We start from the raw sequence: 16722 nt of genomic DNA, 5'->3' as shown, positions 1-16722 counted from the left end.
TTATGGAGTGGCTGTTGTTTGTTTGCCCCTACAGTCGTCGTTTTGTTTTTTGAGCAGTGGTTGTGTTGGTGGAGCCGCTGTTTTGTTGCACTGTAGGTGTTGGAGCAGTGTCTGTGTTGCAGCACGTAGTTGTGGGGCAGCTGTTGTAGTTGCCCCCACAGTCATTGCAACAGTAGTTGTCGGGGAAGCTATTATTGTTGTAGCAGTAGTTGTTGTTGGAGAAGTTGTTGTTGTTGTTACAACAGTATTTGTCGGGGCATCTGTTGTTCTTGCTGCCAAAGTTATTGTTGCAGCAGTAGTTGTCAGGGCAGCTGTTGTTGTTGTTCCAGCAGTAGTTGTTGTTGGAGCTGTTGATGTTGTTGTTGCCCCCACAGTCGTTGTTGTAGCAGTAGTTGTTGTTGGAACAGCTGCTGTTGTTGTTGGAGCTGTTGTTGTTGTTGTAACAGTAGTTCTCAGGGCAGCTGTTGTTGTTGCCCCCACAGTCGTTGTTGCACCAGTAGTTGTTGTTGGAGCAGCTGTTGTTGTTGCAACAGTAGTTGTTGGGGCAGCTGTTGTAGTTGCCCCCACAGTCGTTGCAACAGTAGTTGTCGGGGAAGCTATTATTGTTGTACCAGTAGTTGTTGTTGGAGAAATTGTTGTTGTTGTTACAACAGTATTTGTCGGGGCAGCTGTTGTTCTTGCTGCCAAAGTTATTGTTGCAGCAGTAGTTGTTGGAGCAGCTGTTGTTGTTGTTGCCCCCACAGTTGTTGCAGCAGTAGTTGTCCGGGCAGCTGTTGTTGTTGCCGCCAAAGTCATTATTGCAGCAGTAGTTGTTGCAGCAGTAGTTGTGGCCACAGTTGTTGTTGTTGTTGTTGTTGTTGGAGGAGCTGTTGTTGTTACCCCCAAAGTCGTTGTTGCACCAGTAGTTGTTGTTGGAGCAGCTGTTGTTGTTGTTGCAACATTAGATGTTGGGGAAGCTGTTGTTGTTGCCCCCACAATAGTTGTTGCAGCAGTAGTTGTTGTTTGAGCAGCTGTTGTCGTTGCCTTCACAATAGTTGCTGCAGGAGTAGTTGTTGTTGGAGTAGTTGTTGTTGTTGCCCCCACAGTCGTTGTTGCAGCAGTAGTTGTTGCTGGAGCAGCTGTTGTTGTTGTTGCAACAGTAGTTGTCGGGGCAACTGTTGTTGTTGCTGCTGCCAAACTTGTTGTTGCAGGAGTAGTTGTTGGAGCAGATGTTGTTGTTGCAGCAGTAGTTGTTGGAGCAGTTGTTGTTGTTGCTGCAACAGTAGTTGTTGCTGGAGCAGCTGTTGTTGTTGGAGCAGCTGTTGTTGTTGCCCCCAGAGTCGTTGCAACAGTAGTTGTCGGGGCAGCTGTTGTCGTTGCAGCCGTAGTTGTTGGGGCAGCTGTTGTAGTTGCCCCCACAGTCGTTGTTGCAGCCATAGCTGTTGTTGGAGCAGCTGTTGTTGTTGTTGCCCCCACAGTCGTTGCAGCAGTAGTTATTGTTGGACCAGTAGTTGTTGCCACAGCTGTTGTTGTTGGAGGAGCTGTTGTTGTTTTTGGAGGAGCTGTTGTTGTTGCCCCCACAGTAGTTGTTGGAGCAGCTGTTGTTGTTGCAGCACTAGTCGTTGGAGCAGCTGTTGTTGTTGTTGCCCCCACAGTCGTTGTTGCACCAGTAGTTGTTGTTGGAGCAGCTGTTGTTGCAGCAGTAGTTGTCGGGGAAACTGTTATTGTCGCAGCCGTAGTTATTGGAGTGGCTGTTGTTGTTGCCAATACAGTCGTTCTTGCAGCAGTGGTTGTTGTTGGAGCAGCTGTTGTTGTTGCAGCCGTAGGTGTTGGAGCAGCTGTTGTTGTTGCAGCCGTAGTTGTTGGGGCAGCTGTTGTAGTTGCCCCCACAGTCGTTGCAACAGTAGTTGTCGGGGAAGCTATTATTGTTGTACCAGTAGTTGTTGTTGGAGAAGTTGTTGTTGTTGTTACAACAGTATTTGTCGGGGCATCTGTTGTTCTTGCTGCCAAAGTTATTGTTGCAGCAGTAGTTGTCAGGGCAGCTGTTGTTGTTGTTCCAGCAGTAGTTGTTGTTGGAGCTGCTGATGTTGTTGTTTCCCCCACAATCGTTGTTGCAGCAGTAGTTGTTGGAGCAGCTGTTGTTGTTGCCCCCACAGTCGTTGTTGGAGCAGCTGTTGTTGTTGCAGCACTAGTTGTTGGAGTGGATGTTGTTGTTGCCCCTACAGTTGTTGTTGCAGCAGTAGTTGTTGTTGGAACAGCTGTTGTTGTTGTTGCAGCTCTTGTTGTTGTTGCAACAGTAGTTTTCGGGGCAGTTGTTGTTGTTGCAGCAGTAGTTGTCGGGGCAGCTGTTGTAGTTGCCCCCACAGTCGTTGCAATAATAGTTGTCGGGGCAGCTGTTGTTGTTGCAGCCGTAGTTGTTGTTGGAACAGCTGTTATTGTTGTTGCAGCTCTTGTTGTTGTTGCAACAGTAGTTGTCGGGGCAGGTGTTGTTGTTGCAGCAGTAGTTGTTGGGGTAGCTATTGTTGTTGCCCCCACAGTCGTTGTAGCAGCAGTAGTTGTTGTTGGAATAGCTGTTTTTGTTGTTGGAGCTGTTGTTTTTGTTGCAACTGTAGCTGTCGGGGCAGCTGTTGTTGTTGCCCCCACAGTCGTTGTTGCAGCCGTAGCTGTTGTTGGAGCAGCTGTTGTTGTTGTTGCCCCCACAGTCATTGCAGCAGTAGTTATTGATGGACCAGTAGTTGTTGCCACAGCTGTTGTTGTTGGAGGAGCTGTTGTTGTTGGAGGAGCTGTTGTTGTTGCCCCCACAGTCGTTGTTGGAGCAGCTGTTGTTGTTGCAGCACTAGTTGTGGGAGCAGCTGTTGTTGTTGTTGCCCCCACAGTCGTTGTTGCACCAGTAGTTGTTGTTGGAGCAGCTGTTGTTGCAGCAGTAATTGTCGGGGAAACTGTTATTGTTGCAGCCGTAGTTGTTGGGGCAGCTGTTGTAGTTGCCCCCACAGTCGTTGCAACAGTCGTTGTCGGGGAAGCTATTATTGTTGTACCAGTAGTTGTTGGAGAAGTTGTTGTTGTTACAACAGTATTTGTCGGGGCATCTGTTGTTCTTGCTGCCAAAGTTATTGTTGCAGCAGTAGTTGTCAGGGCAGCTGTTGTTGTTGTTCCAGCAGTAGTTGTTGTTGGAGCTGCTGATGTTGTTGTTTCCCCCACAATCGTTGTTGCAGCCGTAGTTGTTGGAGCGGCTGTTGTTGTTGCCCCCACAGTCGTTGTTGCAGCAGTAGTTGTTGTTGGAACAGCTGTTGTTGTTGTTGGAGCTGTTGTTGTTGTTGCAACAGTAGTTGTCGGGGCAGCTGTTGTTGTTGCCCCAACAGTCATTGCAACAGTAGTTGTCGGGGCCGCTGTTGTTGTTGCAGTAGTTGTTGTTGGAGCAGCTGTCAGGGCAGCTGTTGTTGTTGCCCCCACAATCGTTGTTGCAGCCGTAGTTGTTGTTGGAGCGGCTGTTGTCGTTGCCCCCACAGTAGTTGTTGCAGCAGTAGTTGTTGTTGGAGTAGCTGTTGTTGTTGTTGCCCCCACAGTCGTTGCAGCAGTAGTTATTGTTGGACCAGTAGTTGTTGCCACAGCTGTTGTTGTTGGAGGAGCTGTTGTTGTTGCCCCCACAGTCGTTGTTGGAGCAGCTGTTGTTGTTGCAGCACTAGTTGTTGGAGCAGCTGTTGTTGTTGTTGCCCCCACAGTCGTTGTTGCACCAGTAGTTGTTGTTGGAGCAGCTGTTGTTGCAGCAGTAGTTGTCGGGGAAACTGTTATTGTTGCAGCCGTAGTTATTGGAGTGGCTGTTGTTGTTGCCCCTACAGTCGTTCTTGCAGCAGTGGTTGTTGTTGGAGCAGCTGTTGTTGTTGCAGCCGTAGGTGTTGGAGCAGCTGTTGTTGTTGCAGCCGTAGTTGTTGGGGCAGCTGTTGTAGTTGCCCCCACAGTCGTTGCAACAGTAGTTGTCGGGGAAGCTATTATTGTTGTACCAGTAGTTGTTGTTGGAGAAGTTGTTGTTGTTGTTACAACAGTATTTGTCGGGGCATCTGTTGTTCTTGCTGCCAAAGTTATTGTTGCAGCAGTAGTTGTCAGGGCAGCTGTTGTTGTTGTTCCAGCAGTAGTTGTTGTTGGAGCTGCTGATGTTGTTGTTGCAGCAGTAGTTGTTGGAGCAGCTGTTGTTGTTGTTGCCCCCACAGTTGTTGCAGCAGTACTTGTCCGGGCAGCTGTTTTTGTTGCTGCCAAAGTCATTATTGCAGCAGTAGTTGTTGCAGCAATAGTTATCGGGGCAGCTGTTGTAGTTGCCCCCACAGTCGTTGCAATTATAGTTGTCGGGGCAGCTGTTGTTGTTGCAGCCGTAGTTGTTGGAGTAGCTGCTGTTGTTGCCCTCACAGTCGTTGTAGCAGCAGTAGTTGGTGTTGGAATAGCTGTTTTTGTTGTTGGAGCTGTTGTTTTTGTTGCAACAGTAGCTGTCGGGGCAGCTGTTGTTGTTGCCCCCACAGTCGTTGCAGCAGTAGTTATTGTTGGACCAGTAGTTGTTGCCACAGCTGTTTTTGTTGGAGGAGCTGTTGTTGTTGCCCCCACAGTCGTTGTTGGAGCAGCTGTTGTTGTTGCAGCACTAGTCGTTGGAGTAGCTGTTGTTGTTGTTGCCCCCACAGTCGTTGTTGCACCAGTAGTTGTTGTTGGAGCAGCTGTTGTTGCAGCAGTAGTTGTCGGGGAAACTGTTATTGTTGCAGCCGTAGTTATTGGAGTGGCTGTTGTTGTTGCCCCTACAGTCGTTGTTGCAGCAGTGGTTGTTGTTGGAGCAGCTGTTGTTGTTGCAGCCGTAGGTGTTGGAGCAGCTGTTGTTGTTGCAGCCGTAGTTGTTGGGGCAGCTGTTGTAGTTGCCCCCACAGTCGTTGCAACAGTAGTTGTCGGGGAAGCTATTATTGTTGTACCAGTAGTTGTTGTTGGATTATTTGGAGTATTTGTCGGGGCAGCTGTTGTTCTTGCTGCCAAAGTTATTGTTGCAGCAGTAGTTGTCAGGGCAGCTGTTGCTGTTGTTCCAGCAGTAGTTGATGTTAGAGCTGCTGATGTTGTTGTTGCAGCAGTAGTTGTTGGAGCAGCTGTTGTTGTTGTTGCCCCCACAGTTGTTGCAGCAGTAGTTGTTGTTGCTGCTGCCAAACTTGTTGTTGCAGGAGTAGTTGTTGGAGCTGTTGTTGTTGTTGCAGCAGTAGTTGTTGGAGCAGCTGTTGTTGTTGCTGCAACAGTAGTTGTTGGAGCAGCTGTTGTTGCTTCAGCCTTAGTTGTTGTTGTGGCTGCTGTTGTTTCCCCCGCAGTTGTTGTTGCACCAGTAGTTGTTGCTGGAGCAGCTGTTGTTGTTGGAGCAGCTGTGGTTGTTGCCCCCAGAGTCGTTGCAACAGTAGTTGTCGGGGCAGCTGTTGTTGTTGGAGTGGCTGTTGTTGTTGCCCCCACAGTCGTTGTTGTAGCAGTAGTTGTTGTTGGAACAGCTGCTGTTGTTTTTGGAGCTGTTGTTGTTGTTGCAACAGTAGTTCTCAGGGCAGCTGTTGTTGTTGCCCCCACAGTCGTTGTTGCATCAGTAGTTGTTGTTGGAGCAGCTGTTGTTGTTGCAACAGTAGTTGTTGGGGCAACTGTTGTTGTTGTACCGACAATCATTGTTGCAGCCGTAGTTGTTGCTGGAGCGGCTTTTGATGTTGCCCCCACAGTCGTTGTTTCAGCAGTAGTTGTTGTTGGGGCAGCTGTTGTTGTTGATGCAACAGTAGTTGTTGGAGCCGCTGTTGTTGTTGCATCCCCCACAGTCGTTGCAGCAGTAGTTGTTGTTGGACCAGTAGTTGTTGCCACAGCTGTTGTTGTTGGAGGAGCTGTTGTTGTTGCCCCCACAGTCGTTGTTGGAGCAGTTGTTGTTGTTGCAGCACTAGTTGTTGGAGCTGCTGTTGTTGTTGTTGCCCCCACAGTCGTTGCAGCAGTAGTTCTCGGGGCAGCTGTTGTTGTTGGAGCAGCTGTTGTTGTTGCTGCAACAGTAGTTGTTGGAGCAGCTGTTGTTGTTGTTGCCCCCACAGTCGTTGTTGGAGCACCTGTTGTTTTTGCAGCCGTAGGTGTCGGAGCAGCTGTTGTAGTTGCCACCACAGTCGTTGCAACAGTAGTTGTCGGGGCAGGTGTTGTTGTTGCAGCCGTAGTTGTCCGGTTAGGTGTTGTTGTTGCAGCCGTAGTTGTTGTTGGAGCAGCTGTTGTTGTTGCCCCCACAGTCGTTGTTACAGCAGTAGTTGTTGTTGGAGCAGCTGTTGTTGTTGTTGCAACAGTAGTTGTCGGGGCAGCTGTTGTTCTTCCTGTGACAATAGTTGTTGGAGCAGCTGGTGTTATTGTTGAGGCAGTAGTTGTTGGAGCAGCTGTTGTTGTTGTTGCCTCCACAGTTGTTGCAGGAGTACTTGTCGGGGTAGCTGTTGTTGTTGTTGGAGGAGCTGTTGTTGTTTCCCCCACAGTCGTTGCAACAGTAGTTGTTGGGGTAGCTGTTGTGGTTGTTGCAGCAGTAGTTGTTGTTGGAGCAGCTGTTGTTGTTGGAGCAGCTGTTGTTGTTGGAGCTCTTGTTGTTGTGGCAAAAGTAGTTGTCGGGGGAGCTGTTGTTGTTGCCCCCATAGTCGTTGTTGCACCAGTAGTTGTTGTTGGAGCAGCTGTTGTTGTTGTTGCTACAGTAGTTGTCGGGGCAGCTGTTGTTCTTCCTGAAACAGTAGTTGTTGGAGCAGCTGGTGTTATTGTTGCAGCAGTAGTTGTTGGAGCAGCTGTTGTTGTTGTTGCCTCCACAGTCATTGTAGGAGTACTTGTCGGGGTAGCTGTTGTTGTTGTTGTTGTTGGAGGAGCTGTTGTTGTTGCCCCCACAGTCATTGCAACAGTAGTTGACGGGGCAGCTATTGTTCTTGCAGCCATAGTTATTGTGGTGGCTGTTGTTGTTGCCCCTACAGTCGTTGTTACAGCAGTAGGTGTTGTTGGAGCAGCTGTTGTTGTTGTTGCAACAGTAGTTGTCGGGGGAGCTGTTGTTGTTGCCCCCACAGTCGTTGTTGCACCAGTAGTTGTTGTTGGAGTGGCTGTTGATGTTGCCCCCACAGTCGTTGTTGCAGCAGTAGTTGTTGTTGGAACAGCTGTTGTTGTTGTTGCAACAGTAGTTGATGGAGCAGCTGTTGATGTTGTTGCCCCCACTGTCATTGAATCAGTAGTTCTTGTTGGACCAGTAGTTGTTGCCACGGCTGTTGTTGTTGGAGGAGCTGTTGTTGTTACAGCACTAGTTTTTGGAGCTGCTGTTGTTGTTGCCCCCACAGTCATTGCAACAGTAGTTGTCGGGGAAGCTGTTATTGTTGCAACAGTAGTTGTCAGGGCAGCTGTTGTTGTTGCAGACGTAATTCTTGGAGTGGCTGTTGTTGTTGCCCCCACAGTCGTTGTTGCAGCAGTAGTTGTTGTTGGACCAGCTGTTGTTGTTGTTGCAACAGTAGTTGTCGGGGCAGCTGTTGATGTTGCCCCTACAGTCGTTGTTGCACCAGTAGTTGTTGTTGGAGCAGCTGTTGTTGTTGTTGCAACAGTAGTTGTTGGGGCAGTTGTTGTTGTTGCCCCCACAATCGTTGTTGCAGCCGTAGTTGTTGTTGGAGTGGCTGTTGATGTTGCCCCCACAGTCGTTGTTGCAGCAGTAGTTGTTGTTGGAACCGGTGTTGTTGTTGTTGCAACAACAGTTGATGGAGCAGCTGTTGTTGTTTCCCCCACAGTCGTTGCAACAGTAGTTGTCGGGGCATCTGTTATTGTTCTCCCCACAGTCGTTGTTGCAACAGTAGGTGTTGTTGTTGCAGCAGTTGTTTTTGTTGCAACAGTAGTTGTCGGGGCAGCTGTTGTTGTTGCAGTAGTAGTTGTTGTTGGAACAGCTGTTGTTGTTGTTGCAACAGTAGTTGTTGTAGCAGCTGTTGTTGTTGCCCCTACAGTCGTTGTTGCAGCAGTTGTTTTTGTTGTAGCAGTAGTTGTTGTTGGAGCAGCTGGTGTTATTGTTGCAGCAGTAGTTGTTGGGGTAGCTGTTGTTGTTGTTGCAACAGTAGTTGTTGGGGCAGTTGTTGTTGTTGCCCCCACAATCGTTGTTGCAGCCGTAGTTGTTGTTGGAGTGGCTGTTGATGTTGCCCCCACAGTCGTTGTTGCAGCAGTAGTTGTTGTTGGAACCGGTGTTGTTGTTGTTGCAACAGTAGTTGATGGAGCAGCTGTTGTTGTTTCCCCCACAGTCGTTGCAACAGTAGTTGTCGGGGCAGCTGCTGTTGTTGCAGTAGTAGTTGTTGTTGGAGCAGCTGTTGTTATTGTTGCAGCAGTAGTTGTTGGGGTAGCTGTTGTTATTGCCCCCACAGTCGTTATTGTAGGAGTACTTGTCGGGGTAGCTGTTGTTGTTGTTGTTGTTGGAGGAGCTGTTGTTGTTGCCCCCACAGTCATTGCAACAGTAGTTGACGGGGCAGCTATTGTTCTTGCAGCCATAGTTATTGTGGTGGCTGTTGTTGTTGCCCCTACAGTCGTTGTTACAGCAGTAGGTGTTGTTGGAGCAGCTGTTGTTGTTGTTGCAACAGTAGTTGTCGGGGGAGCTGTTGTTGTTGCCCCCACAGTCGTTGTTGCACCAGTAGTTGTTGTTGGAGTGGCTGTTGATGTTGCCCCCACAGTCGTTGTTGCAGCAGTAGTTGTTGTTGGAACAGCTGTTGTTGTTGTTGCAACAGTAGTTGATGGAGCAGCTGTTGTTGTTGCCCCCACAATCGTTGTTGCAGCCGTAGTTGTTGTTGGAACAGCTGTTGTTGTTGTTGCAACAGTAGTTGTTGGGGCAGTTGTTGTTGTTGCCCCCACAATCGTTGTTGCAGCCGTAGTTGTTGTTGGAGTGGCTGTTGATGTTGCCCCCACAGTTGTTGTTGCAGCAGTAGTTGTTGTTGGAACCGGTGTTGTTGTTGTTGCAACAGTAGTTGATGGAGCAGCTGTTGTTTTTTCCCCCACAGTCGTTGCAACAGTAGTTGTCGGGGCAGCTGCTGTTGTTGCAGTAGTAGTTGTTGTTGGAGCAGCTGTTGTTATTGTTGCAGCAGTAGTTGTTGGGGTAGCTGTTGTTATTGCCCCCACAGTCGTTATTGCAGCAGTAGTTGTCAGGGCAGCTGTTGTTGTTGCAGCCGTAGTTGTTGGGGCAGATGTTGTAGTTGCCCCCACAGTTGTTGCAACAGTAATTGTCGGGGCAGTTGTTGTTGTTGTAGACGTAGTTGTTGGAGTGGCTGTTGTTCTTGCACCCACAGTCGTTGTTGCACCAGTAGTTGTTGTTGGAGCAGCTGTTGTTGTTGTTGCAACAGTAGTTGTTGGGGCAGTTGTTGTTGTTGCCCCCACAATCGTTGTTGCAGCCGTAGTTGTTGTTGGAGTGGCTGTTGATGTTGCCCCCACAGTCGTCGTTGCAGCAGTAGTTCTCAGGGCAGCTGTTGTTGTAGTTGTTGGAGGAGCTGTAGTTGTTGCCACCATAGTCGTTGTTGCAGCAGTAGTTGTTGGAGCAGCTGTTGTTGTTGCAACCGTAGTTGTTGGAGTGGCTGTTGTTGTTGCCCCCACAGTCGTTGCAGCAGTAGTTCTCAGGGCAGCTGTTGTTGTTGTTGTTGAAGGAGCTGTTGTTGTTGCCCCCACAAACGTTGTTTCAGCAGTAGTTGTTGTTGGAGCTACTGTTGTTGTTGCTCCCACAGTCGTTGCTGCAGGAGTAGTTGTTGCTGGAGCAGCTGTTGTTGTTGTTGCAATAGTAGCTGGCGGGGCAGCTGTTGTTGTTGCCCCCACAGTCGTTGTTGCACCAGTAGCTGTTGTTGGAGCAGCTGTTGTTGTTGTTGCAACAGTAGTTGTTGGGGCAGCTTTTGTTGCTGTCCCCACAATCGTTGTTGCAGCAGTAGTTGTTGTTGCCCCCACAGTCGTTGTTGCAGGAGTAGTTGTCGGGGCAACTGTAGTTGTTGCTTCCAAAGTTGTTGTTGCAATAGCAGTTGTCGGGGCAGCTTTTGTTGCGGTAGCTGTTGTTGTTTCCCCCACAGTCATTGTTGCAGCCGTAGTTGTTGGGGTAACTGTTGTTTTTGCCCCCACAGTCGTTGTTGCAGCAGTAGTTGTTGTTGCAGCACTAGTTGTTGGAGCTGCTGTTGTTGTTGTTGCCCCCACAGTCGTTGCAGGAGTAGTTGACGGGGCAGCTGTTGTTGTTGTTGTTATTGTTAGAGGAGCTGTAGTTGTTGCCCCCACAGTCGTTGTTGCAGCAGTAGTTGTTGTTGGAACAACTGCTGTTGTTGTTGGAGCTGCTGTTGTTGTTGTTGTCCCCACAGTCGTTACAGGAGTAGTTGTCGGGGCAGCTGTTGTTGTTGTTGTTGGTGTTGGAGCTGTTGTTGTTGCCCCCACAGTCGTTCTTGCACCAGTAGTTGTTTTTGGAGCAGCTGTGGTTGTTGTTGCAACAGTAGTTGTTGGGGCAGCTGTTTTTCTTTTCCCCACAGTCGTTGTTGCAGCAGTAGGTGTTGTTGTTGCAGCAGTTGTTTTTGTTGCAACAGTAGTTGTCGGGGCAGCTGTTGTTGTTGCAGTAGTAGTTGTTGTTGGAGCAGCTGTTGTTGTTGTTGTTGTAACAGTAGTTGTTGTAGCAGCTGTTGTTGTTGCCCCCACAGTCGTTGTTGCAGCAGTTGTTTTTGTTGTAGCAGTAGTTGTTGTTGGAGCAGCTGGTGTTATTGTTGCAGCAGTAGCTGTTGGGGTAGCTGTTGTTATTGCTCCCACAGTCATTATTGCGGCAGTAGTTGTTGTTGGAGCAGCTGCTGTTGTTGTTGCAGCAGTGGTTGTTGGAGCAGCTGTTGTTGTTGCAGCCGTAGTTGTTGGGGCAGCTGTTGTTCTTGCAGCCATAGTTGTTGGAGTGGCTGTTGTTGTTGCCCCTACAGTCATTGTGGCAGCAACTGTAGTTGTTGCTGCCAAAGTTGTTGTTGCAACAGCAGTTGTCGGGGCAGCTTTTGTTGCGGTAGCTGTTGTTGTTTCCCCCACAGTCATTGTTGCAGCCGTAGTTGTTGGGGTAACTGTTGTTTTTGCCCCCACAGTCGTTGTTGCAGCAGTAGTTGTTGTTGCAGCACTAGTTGTTGGAGCTGCTGTTGTTGTTGTTGCCCCCACAGTCGTTGCAGCCGTAGTTGTCCGGGCAGGTGTTGTTGTTGCAGCCGTAGTTGTTGTTGCAGCAGTAGTTGTTGTTGGAGCAGCTGTTGTTGTTGCCCCCACATTCGTTGTTGCAGCAGTAGTTGTTGTTGGAGCAGCTGTTGTTGTTGTTGCAACAGTAGTTGTCGGGGCAGCTGTTGTTCTTCCTGAGACAATAGTTGTTGGAGCAGCTGGTGTTATTGTTGAGGCAGTAGTTGTTGGAGCAGCTGTTGTTGTTGTTGCCTCCACAGTTGTTGCAGGAGTACTTGTCGAGGTAGCTGTTGTTGTTGTTGGAGGAGCTGTTGTTGTTGCCCCCACAGTCGTTGCAACAGTAGTTGTTGGGGTAGCTGTTGTGGTTGTTGCAGCAGTAGTTGTTGTTGGAGCAGCTGTTGTTGTTGGAGCAGCTGTTGTTGTTGGAGCTCTTGTTGTTGTTGCAGCCGTAGTTGTTGGGGTAGCTGTTGTTGTTGCCCCCACAGTCGTTGTTGCAGCTGTAGTTGTTGCAGCAGTAGTTGTCGGAGCAGCTGTTGTTGTTGTTGCAACAGTAGCTGTCGGGGAAGCTGTTGTTGTTGCAGCCATTGTTGTTGTTGTTGTAGCTGTTGTTGATGCCCCCACAGTCATTGTTACAAGAGTAGTTGTTGTTGGAGCAGGTGTTGTGGTTGTCACAGCAGTACTTGTAGGGGCAGTTGTTGTTGTTGTTGTTGCTGTTGCAACAGTAGTTGTCAGGGCAGCTGTAGTTGTTGCTGCCAAAGTTGTTGTTACAACAGTAGTTGCCGGGGCAGCTGTTGTTGTTGCGGTAGCTGTAGTTGTCGGAGCAGCTGTTGTTGTTGTTGCAAAAGTAGTTGCCGGAGCAGCTGTTGTTGTTGCTGCCAAAGTTGTTGCAGCAGTAGTTGTCCGGGCTGCTGTTGTTGTTGGAGCAGCTGTTGTTGTTGTTACAGCCGCAGTTGTTGCCACAGTTGTTGTTGTTGTTGTTGGAGGAGCTGTTGCCATTGCAGTTGTTGTTATTGGGACAGTAGTTGTTGTTGGAGCAGTGGCAGTAGTTGTTGCAGCAGCATTTGTTGCCACAGTTGTTGTAGGAGAAGCTGTCATTGTTGCAATAGTAGTTGTCGGGGCAGCTGTTGTTGTTGCAGCCATAGTTGTTGGGGTGGCTGTTGTTGCCCCCACAGTCGTTGTTGTTGCAGCAGTAGTTGTTGGGGCAACTGTTGTTGTTGTTGCATTAGTAGTTGTTGTTGGAGCAGTTGTAGTTGTTGTTGGAGCAGCAGTTGTCGTTGCAGCAGCAGTTGTTGCAACAGTAGTTGTTGGGACAGTTGTTGTTGTTGCCCCCACAGTCGTTGCAGCAGTAGTTGTTGTTGGAGCAGCGGTCATTGTTACAGCAGCAGTTGTTGCCGCAGTTGTTGTTGGAGCAAATGTTGTTGTTGTTGCAGCAGTAGTTGTCAGGGCAGCTGTTGTTGTTGCCCCCACAGTCATTGCAGCAGTAGTTGTTGCTGATGCAGTTGTTGTTGTTGGAGCAGCTGTTCTTGTTGTTGCTGATGCAGTTGTTGTTGCAGAAATAGTTGTTGGGGTAGCTGTTCTTGTTGCAGCAGTAGTTGTTGCCCTGGTTGTTGTTGTTGGAGCAGCTGTTGTTGTTGCAGCAGTAGTTGTTGTGGCAGCTGTTGTTGTTGCCACTAAAGTTGTTGTTGGTACAGTGGTTGTTGTTGCAGCAGCAGTTCTTGCAGCAGTAATTGTTAGAATTAAGAAAAATGATATGATCCTTCCGATACCCATCTTGTCTTCTGTTGAATATATAAAATCAAACAATAGACTTACTTGCAGTATTACATTTACTACTTTCTCATGTTATAACTTTTTCTATGATGGTTTTGTTCTGACATACAATTAGAACAGGGTATGTTAAGAGATAACATCTAAACAGTAAAAAGAAACTCAACACCCAATAAATCACTTTTTTTTGTGAACAGCATTCAAACATATTCAAACATGTTTCAGACCAAACTGAATTTAGTAGCTGAATAAATCAACGAAAAATATTTTAAACATGAAAGTTCAATATGTTTTATATGAAAATATACATATTTAATATGAGCATCTCAGGACAAACCTCCAACCTCAACCTTTCTTTTATATATACCGAAGCAGCATTGTCATTGTATCAACATCTGCACTTTGTGACGTCAACTACTCAAGTCAAACAAAGAAAGCTATAATTCAACATCATGGTATATAGAGCTTTCCTCGTCTTCCGACGACTCAAAGCGCTTTTACACTACATATCTCATTCACACATTCAGACACATTCATACATTAGCTGCCATGCATTCTATTCTATATTAGCTGCTATGCAAGGTGCCAACTGCTCATCAGTTTGAGGAGCTAACCATTCATACACATTCACACACTGATGGCACAGCCTTCAGGAGCAATTTGGGGTTCAGTATCTTGCCCAAGGACACTTCGACATGCAGACTGGAGGATTGAACCACCGATCATCTCAGTCATATTAGTGTCAACAATATTTATTTTCAGTGACACTCTGGACTCTGGAGAGCTACATACAATAATACATAATACATCAAATGAATAGAAAAAAAAGTCAAAGCAAAATAAGTTTGACATTCAACTCAGTAAATTATAAATAAAAAGTACTTTCATAATAATAATAATAATAGTAACAAGTTATTGGCTGATTTGGCTGCAATCTTCCAGATTAAAAGTCGTTTTTTGGTGATAATCTTCCTCCATTTAGCACATGCCATGGCACATTCACTCACAGTTTGACCTCTTTTCTCTCTCTTGTCTCCTCACTCCTTTATATTTTTCTCTCCATCACTGTCACTGCTGATCTATTTAGTGAAGGCCCGCCCTATCCTTGCCCTTGCCATGAACGATCTTAGACCTCATGCATACTTAACTCTTATGAAACTAATGTGCTGCTACATTCTACCTTTGTGAAAGTGAAATCAAGTTCTGACAAACAAATAAATATTGAGTTGTAGTGAAGTAGTAACAAGTAATAAGTAATATGATGGAATATGGAATTGTCACACATCTTACCAAAAATATTGGATGAATATAGTCTGATATTTTGAGTATACATATTGTACATGATATTTTGCATTATCAGAGAATATCTGTAAACAGAAGAACAAATGTATATGGACACATTAAAAGAAAAGCGTTTCATCTCATCTTCCTCTGAGTGAGAACAAATCCAAATCAAATTAGATAATATTTATGAGGTGTTCTATGAGACAAATGTATTCACTTCTTTTCTACTGCTGATTCACTGTTTTATTCACTGGCAGTGGAGTGTGTTAAAGCTGAACAATAGGATAACTTAAAAATCAGGTTAGTCTGGTTTCTGAAGAGGACATTGTGAAATTGTTAAGCACTAACGTGACCTGCTGTTCTATTTTTAACTGTTTATTATTTGTTATTTGTTTGACAAACAAATAAATATTGAGTTGTAGTGAAGTAGTAACAAGTAATAAGTAATATGATGGAATATGGAATTGTCACACATCTTGCCAAATATATTGAATGAATATAGTCTGATATTTTGAGTATATGATATTTGGAATGTGTCATTTAAAATGAATTTGAAATTATTATATTGAAAGAAATATTAAATAGATACGTCTAAAAAAACATACAGAGCAAAAAGGGTCTGATTCAAATAGCAATTATACTCCGTTTAAACCATATAGATTTGATACTTTCCTACTGTTTCTTGCTGTTTCTCCTGCAGTCAATAAACCCTGACTCTTTCCTTCATTCATCATGTACTACACGTGCTATGACCAAAAATGTAGCTTTAAATATTCCTTCTTTGTTTTTTTCTCTTTCCTGACCTTTGTGTCTCGTGCATCAGGTTCACTTCTCCCTGGATTTACATCTTACTGTCTGCCTGCCTGTTTCCAGCCCAGCTATGGATCAACACACTCAACCTTCACCTTACTGAATAACTGCCATTGTCCTGTTCTTGGGTAAAGAAGATATCTAGATAATACACCACTTTTCTTCACAGGACCACATTTCATTCTCATCTAGTGAATGGAAAATGACTGCTTCCCAAATCACTTCTTCAAATTTCACTGTCTGTGAGGAGACTATCCAGAAGAAAAAACATACTGAAATGTCTTTGAGTAAAGCAGTGAAACCCTGTTAGCAGGAATGCTACAAGCTGCCATGGCTAGAGGCTAGTAGGCAGGGGGGCCGCCCCAGGACACAAAAAAAAAAAGAAAATCTTAAAATAGGTACTGAGGTACGACGTGTCACACGGTGGAACTTCGTGCGGCATTCAAAGATAGGGAAGGCACATAGAAACAAATGAAGGGAGTACCGGCATAGTGAGAAGACAGATTGACAGCTCGAGCTCCATACAAATGACACAGTATTTAGAAAATATCACCGGAGTCACGCCATAGCATTTTTCTGTTCCAGATAAAAGGCAAACAGGTGGACGGTCACATAAGGTGGAAGGTTTATCACAGTAGCTGTGAACTCAGTTAACAAAAAGAACACAAAAAAACAAACAAACATTTGAAACAAACAGAAACAGGATTTATGACTTTTATCTTCATGATCAGGGTAAGTAAGTAAATTTTTTGATATATAATATAATATATAAATATATTAGGGGGCGATCGATAAAAAAAATTAACTAAACGCAAAAATCTGTAATTAATCGCGATTAATCGCGATAATCTATGAATAAATGTATCAATAAAAAGGGCATTTTTCTGAGACGAAACTTATAATATTATATAGTAAAGATCAATTAATGAGAATAAACACAGAGAAAGTATATAAATTCAGTTTTATGGATTAGGGTGCACATATGCACAGTGCAAATAGAAAAAGCCAGAAGGAGGAAATACTGACAATGCCACACTCCTGTAGGGTAGACTGGAGGTCCCGTGGATGAATTTTCAGCAGGTTGTTTTGCTTTGAGGTGATATGTAAAGTCATGTTACTCTGGGGAATTTAAATTCGGCTTGCAAACGGTGCAAATTGCCTTGTTTTTGACGAGCCGTCGGGCAACTTTTAACATGAAATGTTCCCCCTAAAAGTCCGTCCTTATCCATCTTTCCGCCATAGACTCTCCTTTAGTGGATAGATCAGACATATATACAGACGCGCATGGAGCATGGTGGTCCGTTGCTGCGTACGTTAACCTGTCCGCCATATTGGAGTGTGGCAGATCTGCCCGTAAACTAAACAAGCAGGGCCGGTTTTAGCTGTGGGCAATGTGGGCGACCGCCCAGGGCGCAGTCTCCGTGAGGGCTTTAATTAAGGCCTCTTATAACACCCATCACACACACACACTAATAATCTGGGAAACAAAGATCTACTTTGCCAAATCCAAAATGGCGGCCGCCACGGAAGTAAACAAAACCGCGTTAATTGCGTTAATTTTTTTTAACGCGTTAATCTTTAAAATTAATCGACAAAATTAACGCGTAAGTTTGACAGCACTAATAATATAATATATATATATATATATATATATATATAAAATATATATATATATTATATATATATGTATAGTTCAGATATCAGGGTCGTATATCATTGTTCAGATATCAG

The 16722-nt window shown here is 45.8% G+C and overlaps 1 protein-coding gene across 1 annotated transcript; it reads right to left on the bottom strand.

Moving 5' to 3' along the window:
• LOC113747390 (integumentary mucin C.1-like) lies at nucleotides 1–12900 on the bottom strand. The gene is made up of 2 exons (XM_027287103.1): nucleotides 12799–12900; nucleotides 1–333 (listed from the first exon to the last, which is right to left on the bottom strand). The coding sequence occupies exons 1-2, from the start codon at nucleotides 12898–12900 to the stop codon at nucleotides 1–3; spliced, it is 435 nt and encodes a 144-aa protein (XP_027142904.1).
• Between the last annotated feature and the right edge of the window lie 3822 nt (nucleotides 12901–16722).

Source organism: Larimichthys crocea, chromosome XIII, assembly GCF_000972845.2.
Source record: "Larimichthys crocea isolate SSNF chromosome XIII, L_crocea_2.0, whole genome shotgun sequence".
NCBI lineage: Eukaryota > Metazoa > Chordata > Actinopteri > Sciaenidae > Larimichthys > Larimichthys crocea.
This window is presented reverse-complemented; position numbering and strand designations above follow the sequence as displayed.

What these genes read in the sequence shown, in the direction of transcription:
- LOC113747390 (XM_027287103.1), bottom strand. Translation starts at nt 12,900, where the DNA reads ATGGGTATCGGAAGGATCATATCATTTTTCTTAATTCTAACAATTACT. An exon ending in TACCAACAACAACTTTAGTG is followed by an intron (nt 334 to 12,798) that starts GCAACAACAACA and finishes CCAACAACAACT; the next exon opens with ACTGCTGGAACAACAACAAC.